This window comes from Phytophthora infestans, genomic scaffold, assembly GCF_000142945.1.
Source record: "Phytophthora infestans T30-4 supercont1.16 genomic scaffold, whole genome shotgun sequence".
Lineage (NCBI taxonomy): Eukaryota > Oomycota > Peronosporomycetes > Peronosporales > Peronosporaceae > Phytophthora > Phytophthora infestans.
In genome coordinates, this window is record NW_003303743.1 from 2,963,265 (window position 1) to 2,973,248 (window position 9,984).

Consider the following 9,984-nt stretch of genomic DNA (forward strand, 5'->3'; position numbering starts at 1 on the left):
CAGTAGTGAGATCTTTCGAATGCGTTCTAGAGCCGCTGTCGGTGGCAAACGTTGGTGACTTCAATATGTACGTCTCGTACGTCATGAACGCTTCGTACACTATGCATTCGTCGTACACCATATCCTTACCCGTCGCCAGGTTCTCATCGTACGAATTGGTGGCAGGTATCACCTGTCGTCCCGGTAGTGTTGCTGGAGTCCGTGGTGGTGTCGAGTGGCACGGCGGTGTTGAGCCCGTCGGACATCGTGACGGCTACGACGGATACCGTGGTGCCGATGTCCTAGCTGAACTCGGCGATACCGTTAGCGTCGGTGGGTCCATTTGAGGTCGTGCTAGGGCTCTTGTCGGTGACTGGCGTGAGCGAGTACAATGTGTACGTCTCAGTACACCGTGTACGCGTGGTCCACCAGGTTCTCACCCTACACGCAGGCTCTCATCGTCCGATTGGGGTGTGCTGGAGATCGTAGGGTCTGTGAGGCTGTCCGCTTACATGCTGTGGTGGCACGCATGGAATGGATGACCGTTTTGCGCTCGCCAATGATGCGGCATGTAGACATGAGCATCTCGTACGATCCGTTGCGTGGTTAGCAGATTTTACGGTGTTTTGCACTGATGAATATTGTAATACGCACACGCATTGTGTATTTATGATGACGGCGTATCGAGGGCTACTACCATGGAGGAGGACCTTGTGTACCAGTAGGCCTCATGAGGTTTTGAGGTCCAGGATACTGGAACAGTAATTGACCGTTTCAGTCTCCAGGTTGCGCAAAAGCGGCGACGGCAGCTCGCTCAAAGACGACCGCAAATTTTGGCCATCACAACTAAATGGATCAGCGTAGGAACCGCGGTTGCCAGCTTCTCGAGTGCCGCATTGCTCGTTGGATCAAAGCCAATGTTGGTCGAATACAGTACACTCATGTCCTGTATTTCCGTCTGGGCGATTTCACTCAACTTTCTTAGATCAGCATTGAAAACCGATATACTTGATATTCTCAGGCAATGGCACTTTGCAGCCTGGATCTGCATCTCCGACAGCTGTCCTAGGTCATTCTGGAGCTCGATGCTCACACGCTTCCCAACTCAACTCTCCAGGGCAACCTGCGCTTCGACATTCCCGATTCCAGATCCAATATCAACGAAAAAAATATCGCTTGATTGAAGCGGTGGAAGTGTGGCTAAGATTAACGCCACGCCGGTCGGGACAATTCGTCCAGCGTGATGGTCGGGGTGGTGGCCCCGTACATACTCTTCACGACTCGTATCGTGACGGAGGAGGCGAGTCATTGCTTAATTAGCACTGACCACCTGTCTAGTGTCCAACGCCATTGTCATTTTTGGAGCTGATCGGCTTTGTTTTCTTACAGCATCCGTAAAGCGCTTTGGGAATTTGTCCAAGTTTGTTCCGTGGGTTCGCTTCAGGGTCTTTAGCCGAAGCCGAAGCTGGTGCTGCGTCCTACCGAAATATGATAGCTTGACCCATATGTCTCGCCAGCTAATATCGCGTCCGCCGTCGACTTGAGCTTTCGCATGCTTATACAAATCACGTCCACTGCGTCTGAAAAAAAAACGACATCGTAGCCTCGGATTTATCGGTTACACGTGCAATCAAATACTTTACTGAAGATATTTGGTCCACACCTCGCTGACATCGTTTTGGGTTATTAGGCATGTCAATTCAGATACCAACGATGTTTCCATCAATAGCGTGGATATTCAGGGATGTGGGCTCTCTTTTGGGCTTCCCATCTCCAAAGTTGAGATTTTTTCGGATGTCTTCGCTTTCGGTAAAAGCGGCAATCACACTTCATTCCCAATTTTCCGGTCGAACGCTTGGCTAGCCATGTTGAACTTGTGCGTATCTACACTTGTAGTGGGGATTTAGAATGGCGCCGAGGTTTGGCGCTTTTGTGCGGAGCGGCAGCAAACCAATTGTCATTTTCGGATTTGCCAGCTCCGGCTAACTCGTCTTCAACACTTCGCTCTCGAACGCGGACGGCTACCAGTATAGACACGCTTTTCTCTATCGACACTACGCCAGAATAGGGAGGGCGGCCCCGACTCTACGAGATCTGCTGTTGCTACGATCACCTAGATGACGACAATAGACGTCATCCTCCAAGAAGGACCCCCCCCCGGCAATTAACACCTAATATAAAACGCAAAATGAGCGTGGGTCGCTGCTCCAGCATTCAATTTCAGTATGGCTGCAGGCTGGTGTGATGCTCGATACCGACATCCTGATAGTACGACTCTTTGCCCTGCCCAATCAGCTTCTATATGCGTCTGTAGCGCATGGATCTACAATCAATGCCACTGCTGTTGCTGGTGATAAGTACCAGACGCGCGAATCAATGAGCACCGGCAATGAGCGCACTGGTCAGTATGAACACGCAGGTGAGATACTGAGTCTCTCCATGGATGGCGGCCCGGGCGGCCGACGCTCTAATGACCGTCAGCGTCAATTACGACTGGCTTATTTTTGGAAGCCGTCGCCAAGCCCGATGTGGCTGGTCAACCTTACGCGAAGGCTACGCAAACGACGTACGCGGTGCTGCCCATGACTCTCGCAAGCACATATTGAACTCATCGTACGCTTAAGTCGACTTGGTGACAAGCGTACCCTACCGTCACGTTAGTGTTGCCGGGGTCCGCGGTGGTGTCGAGTAGCTCTACAGCGCCGACCTTGTTGGACGTGGCGACGGCACGACGGATATCATGGCGCCGATGTCGTCGCTGATTTGGTGAACCCGTTAGCGTCAATGGGGCCGTTCGAGTGTATGTCGGGATTTTTGGGGGCCGTCTGCGTGGATGCGTGCAATATGTGCACGTCTCATACGCTATGTATGTGTCGTTCACCGTGCAGTCGTCGTACCGCACAGAAGTCAAAACGAACGATCGGCTTGGTGTCACAATGCCACGCTTCGCTCAACCCAACAAACGTGTACCCACGTCCATGATGCTACACTTACTAACTCAATAGCATGCAGTCCGTGAGCATCCCGTCAACAAGATCAAAACCGATCCCAGTATTCCGTTGACAGCGATCACGGGTATATGAACGTCATTATGACGTATTGGACCGAGCTAAAAAGCGTCACCAGCCTTCTCCGCATAGCTGTTGGTGCATTTCCCAGATGCGACTCCCCGCTCCGCCATAGTAGCTGCACATGAGCTGATTTTCTCCGTTGCTACGACGACCATCACGAAACGTCGGTAGCTATGCGAGTGCATGACGGTTCTAACGAGCGACCCGAGGCACCATTGGCGCGCTGTTGAAGCTGCGAGGACAGCGATATATCGACTCGAGCGTAGGAGACGATTGTGTTGAAGTTGTATTAGATACGGTAGCTAAGCTATTATTTAAGTACAGTTTGATCTGATACCAGCACTTTTCTTCTGTTGAAGTACCAGCTTTTGTAACGTTCAAGCTCGTGGTATCGATCTGGCTCAGTATCCATGAAGCTGGTACCGATACGTATGCGTGCCCTTCAGATTGGGCTGCCGACGGCGTAAAACGATCCACTAGGCTCAAATCAATTCATACAAACCCCAATCTATTTGGCCCAATTGAAGTAGCATGCTTTTTGAACAATTTGCAAGCCACCAGTTCAGAAATTGACGTGTAAAACGCAGAGCTGGATCACCGTTCTGATAACTAAGCTGTTGAGGTACGGAAATGACCGCAGATTATGAATAATACTCCACTCACAATGATGACAGCTGCCAGGCCCGGGAATGACCCTTGCATCAAACGGGAAAGGCATTTACGAAGCGAAACGTGAGGAGCCGGTGTGAAATGTAATTCAATTTAAATTTATTTCGATCTAATCCTTGACGCATTCGTTTTTTAGATACTATCACACTTCAGTGCTGGTGATAATGTCGAATTTGACTCGACATATCCTGTGCTCGTTAACCCACGCGGGCGAGTAAGTAGTCAGTGTGATCACGATAGCTATGTCGTGTTTTGATCGATCATGATAGAAAAGTCGAGCCGAAATTTAGATCCACTGCAGATGTAGACGACTTTGTAGCCGCACACCCCTGTTACAGAAATGCGAGATATTGACCAAGAACCTCCTCTCTCCCGCGGAGAAAAAATATCTCCATGATTACCCTGTGGATGACGAGGTGGCTAAGGGACCGTGTATGGAGCTATCGGAGGTACGTCGCATATAAATGTTTAGCTTTATATTTCACTGATTACGCTTCCGTAGGTGCTTTAAATTACCCGCTGGGACATTTGTGCTTGCATTCAATTTTTGAATGACTTCATTCTGCGAGGTTGGTTCGAACAAGACCAGAGCACCCAGCAGCTCATAGTAATGAAGGTTGATTCAGCGGTTGACAGAACTACCATCGAGGGCCATCGACGTCAAGGTCTTCGCATGGAAAAACGACACAACATGATCGTGTGGCTTGTCCATGCGATGAATCTTATTGACCAATTTAGCGGGCTTACTAAAATACGAACCTCGGTGGAGGAGCTGCGATTGCGAATGGTGTACCTACTATCGGTCACCAGCGTGGCTGAAGGACAAGCCGAAGGACTTGACTCCAAAGACGTTGACGTCAAAGCGGTTCCCTTTCCGTCTGTAAGTACACGAGGATACACCAAGTGTAGCTTGTTGAATGAATCCTTTAGTTTGAATAACACCTTTTTTGGATTCAAGCATTTTGTATTTCTGTGTGTCACGCCGAATAATTTTGGTAAATAAAAGTGCCCGATTCAGCCCCAAGTCAAGCAGTACTATGCATGTAGTAGCTACATCGTACTGAATTGGACAGACCAATTCAACTCTCGAGTGTTACCTAAACCCGCTGAAAAGTAACCAGCTGTATACGGTAATAAGGTGCCTTATTTATGATTTCATTGTAACAGCTATCCTAACCGACTCACAGTTATTGTGCGCAACCTGGCAAACAGCGTTCCATTCACGGCTTTTACAGGAGCGCGTAGCGGTCTAAGTGACAGCATTTACGGCCCTTCATCTTACAATGATGAGACAGCCGCATCAATCACAACGATGCATTTATTAACCCGCTACTTCACAGCAGACAGCCACTGCATTCATTGGGTCGTGTTTGTCGTGCTTGCTGGAGAAGCTAATGGCGCCGATTCAGTGGTGCGCGCTGTGAATGCATGCATGAGCAATTAAACCGATACAGCACAGGAGCTGACGCCACATCTTGCATCTCTACACCGTACTGATATTAATTTCGCTAGAACGACGCAAACCGATGTATAGAAACAACAGTGAGTGTTACTTTGCGCAGCTAGCACGAGAGACCGATGGAACAAAAGCGAAATTTGAGTGAATGTTCCTCACGGTGCTGCTCGTTCCGTCGTTTTTCACGACATTTTTACAGTAGACAGCGCTTTGAAGATACCAGTTTTTGTCGGTAAGCCAATCACGTCGCGGTACGCAAAAAGCTACCTAAGGTACCTTTCTGCAAGAAATCTTTCATAAACCTTGCATCCTTTATAGACTGGTGGGTCGTCTCCTGGGAGAACTAATCTTTCAAAATCACAGTTCAGGTATGCTTTTGGTCTGTTTAACCTAACGTTTGTATGGTGACCCTTCAAACAGGAAATGTATAGGGTAAAGGAAAGGGTTAATCAGTTTGCATTAAAACAGTGTCCTAGTTCAAGCGCCTTTTCTACAATACTGTGATCAAACCGACGGTTTCAAATGGACAGGAGTATCTTGTGCGAGATTTTACGGTTTTGACTTGAAAGGTACTTTTGCAGAAAAGCCGTAAAATCCGGTATCGAGATTATCGAGCTTAAGTAATTTTCGCACTTCACCGGAGCTGTGACATTTGGTTCAAACTTCCATCGAAAAAACTGTAAGACTACCCTTACATGTATATAATTGATTTTAGCAAAGGGCTTTTAAAAAGCACTTGGATATCAAAACCTGAAAAAAATATTGAGCCCACAACACTCCTAAACATTTCGTCATTTCGAAGGCCCAATAATGGAGATAATATTTTTTGGGCGACCACAACTTCTTCAGTTTTAAGCATTTCGTAGCTTATAAGCGCTCAAGAGATAGAGGAGACGCCCCGCTTTCGTTTAGAGTGCATAAATCGATTTTCATACTTAGGTTCGAGAGTATCATTTTGTTTGACTGTGGATTTGCTAAAACCGACTCCATTACCAATTTCGACCGGCTTCAGCAACAAATTAGCTTGTCCCAGCCTTTCTAGCTACTCCAGTCAATTTTTTTTAATTTTTCGAAGTTTTCTTGTATCTGTTTCTAAGTTTCTTAGAATTTGTAAACCATGTTTGTTCTTTAATATTTAAAGTCGAAAAAGTACATTACATGTACCAGCTGTTCTTGGATCCCCTGTCAGATCTGGTATACATTTCAGAGAAAAAATATCCTGGTATTCCCTCTAACACTCTTTAGCTCTCAAAATTCTAATTTCTACTATCGCCATTATAGTAATGCAGGTATCTCTTCTCAATTAGCCTGTCAGACACCAATTGCCGTCTACTGTACACGTTTATCCGAGCTCGTGTGGCACATTGCCACTGAAAAAGAAATAGAGAGCTTTAGTTGTTGGAATAGAGCGAAAAAGAAAATCAATGGATGCCCCTTCAGTGGAATACGTGTAACGAAGGTTCTCAATGTTCCACTGGAATATATTAATGGACCATCGGCCTTGACCCTTTTTCAGACAATTGTTGCTCCAAAATCTTGAGTCACCGGTAGTCGAGAAATTAGTAATAAGTTCTCTAATATATCCTTCGTTGAACCAGAACTTTTTAGCATACTGGTGTATTTACATGTTACACAGCATCAGGACTGGAACCAAATTCCCTATCGGAATACTAAGTATTAATAATACAAACGTTTTGGTCCAATTTGTTTGTTTGTTCATTTAATGAAGCAACTTATTTCAAGTCTTGCCTCTCCAGTTCCAACACTAGCATTTCAATTTGCACTGAAGAACTCATTAGTTAAGTGTGAAATACAGGAGCACCTTAATTTCATATCGACCTGGTGAAGAATCAACGATACTGAATACCTATGCTAGCGGCATTGATCATGATCCTAACACGCGTATTTAGTGCTGAGATCACCAACTATCTTGAGCAGAAGGCTTCATGCGACACAGCTTTGGCTTTCATGAGCTGGCAGCTACTACTTCAGTACCTCTCTGTGGTCCTTCTAGTGCTCATACATGTTATACATCAAACTTATCGTCCGTTTAATTCCTTGTTTTTTAAAGTGTTGAACTTGGGTCCATGCACGAAAAGGGGGATGTACGTCGGGCCCTTAAAGTACTCATAGAACGGCAAGTAGTTGATGTAGATGCGATAGTTCCTATCGCCAATGCGTGTTGACGAGATAACGTTGAGCTTGTTGTACATCATCGCTGGGGTTCGCTTATTCACAATCGAGACCGTGAATCGGATTGTCCAGTACAGAGGTCGGACGTAGTTATCGTGTTTGGCCTTCGATTTTCGGTTGATTTTTTAGTAATGTGGCCCACCATTCCTTCTCGCGCCCATTACCTCTTCCATGCGTATAGATTGTGTCATCTTTTGTCACCAGTCTTTTGATCGCTATCCGCACGCTCGCGAGTATAATTTCCCTCTCTTCGTCAGTGGCCCGAGGGTCTTGTGCGCTTCAGCAGTGGTAGAATCGTCTATACAATGTATAGACTTCTACGAAGCGATTCTAACGTGACATGTGTCAATGGCCATGGCTGCCATGATGGCACTGTCATGGTGGCCGGCTGGGAATAAAGGTACAGCGTCGATCGAGGCATCGTCGGCAAAGCTCGTCTGCTCTGTAGCGGTATCCGCAATGGCCGAGGTTGTATCGCAGACCGTTAGGACGAGTAGTGTAATAACAAGAGGTCTACGTATTATAATAATAGTCTGCGAGACGCATCTCTGATGCCATCAGAGTTCGCGTATTACTGTACATGTAGTAGCTGCGAGTAGTGAGAGCCGGCACATTACACCGGCAGTTTTTTTTCAAAGCCTTTAACAAGGAGAGTAGGTTTAGCTTTTCCACCGCGCCAGGTCAACGAGCCGACCGCTTGACCAATCGAGAGCGTGAGGACGCACTCAATGCCATTGAGTGTGTCCTCACGCTCTCGAATGGTCATTGAGTCAATGCGTCTCAAGTAGGGTTCAAATCCTCTAAACGGATGGCAACCTCTCGACCCGCTGAGTGAGAGGACGCATCCGATGCAGATTTCAAGTTCTCGCTATTCGAATCGCATGGGAATAGGGCTTTTTTGTGGCACCGCCTTCGTTTCCTGCTTAGGCCTTTTCTCTCATTCGAGAATCTGGAAAGATGGTGATAATGTAGACCACATCCCACGTCCTTTCTCTCAGTCTTTGCTAGTCATCAGAAAAGTGAATGCTTCGAGGCATAAGTGTTCGGTCGTGTCAAATTATGTCTACCGTTCTCCGAAAAATGTCTAGTGCGGGTTGGAAAAATAGTGCGAGAGCTCTCGCACCAGACTCGAATCTGCCGCCTCAAGGAAAGATGGTGAAACTCTTGTGTGCTGTGGTGGGTGTGGCGGAAAGCGTGTTGTCGGTGCGAGTGGACGAGAGCGACTCGGTGGCTGACTTGAAGAAGGCGGTCAAGGCGGAGAAGAAGAACGACTTGAAGGACGTTGATGCATACAAGCTGAAGCTGTTCCTGGCCAAGACAGCGGACAGCAAGTGGCTCTCTTCTCGCTTGGAAGACGTAACGAAGCTGAAGAAGGGCGAAAAGACTGCTCTCATCGAAGCGCTCACGAGTGAAGACAAGTTACAGGGAGAAGATTCGTTGGAGGACGTGCTGATTGGAATGGATCCTCCATCAACTTCCCAAATCCACGTGCTGATGGTGGTTCCACGGTCTACGGGAGACGACGACGCATGGAGCCCAATGGATCCTAAGGTTCAATTGAATCTGTGGAAGTCAGTTGTGAGAGTTTCTTCGGAAGATGTGTGCTCAGGAACGGCGCTGGTTGTGGATCAAACGCCGACGCACTTGTATCTTATGACGAACTTGCACATGTGGACAGACGCTACATTCGCTGATCACTTGAGTGGTCACTTCAAGTCTGAAATCAAATGGTATTTGAGACTCTTTCCCTCAATGAAAACAAGTGGAAGGAAAAGGAAAGATGCTGATGTGAAGGATGCCGATGTTGCAATGCAACCACGTCGTAAATCTCCACGGACGACAGCGATGAAAACACCAACTTTATCCGGCAAGCCTCTAGTTGTGGTGGAGCAGCTCCTTCCCGATACGACGAAGCCGGAAGAAGTCATTCGATTCAGCCTCGACAAGGACACATGCTGGAGTAGTTCGGCTGCGTTCGACTTCGCAATCTTCAAAGTTGCTGTGCCACGAGATAACAAGCTCGTCCGATGTAAAATGTCCCTTAAGGCGTATGACACGAAGAATGTTGACGTGTTCGGATTCCCTGGCGCTCTTCAAGACCAACATTTTGGTCACGCTTACGCATCCTTTCCAGCTAAAATCACCGGTTGGCGTGGAAACCAAATGATTCTCTCATCTTTGTCAGCTCCTGGTCTATCTGGAAGCGCGCTTGTATGCACCAAAAACGGAGTACCAGTGGGATATATTGGTGGACTTGATGGCTCATATGGAACAAGCAGTATCAATCCTATGCCTTCACATTTCAAGGATTAATCCCCGAATTAACGTCCCGCTTGCTTCCTGATACCGAAGGTGAGACAAAGAATGAGCTATAGTCTGTATAGCGCCAGTGGAAGTGAATCCACGTGAATTTTTCCTGCAATGGTGGTAGAAATAAACTTACTTTTGCGTGAGACGCTTTATAAATGTATTTTTATTGTGCATTTCAATTCTTTTCTTCTTTTTTCACTAATATTAATAGCCTGATTCTCGGTGTGAGGTCGGTTTATTAAATCGAGGTCTATAAAAAGTACAAATCGATCTAGCTAAACAGTCTGATAAATCGAGCCACGGCAG

The 9,984-nt window shown here is 46.9% G+C and overlaps 1 protein-coding gene across 1 annotated transcript; it reads left to right on the forward strand.

Moving 5' to 3' along the window:
* Nucleotides 1-8,520: 8,520 nt before the first annotated feature.
* Nucleotides 8,521-9,681, forward strand: PITG_09052 (Crinkler (CRN) family protein; the record flags this gene model as incomplete). The annotated part of the gene is made up of 1 exon (XM_002903022.1): nucleotides 8,521-9,681. One exon carries the CDS (start codon nucleotides 8,521-8,523, stop codon nucleotides 9,679-9,681), a length of 1,161 nt encoding a protein of 386 aa, XP_002903068.1.
* Between the last annotated feature and the right edge of the window lie 303 nt (nucleotides 9,682-9,984).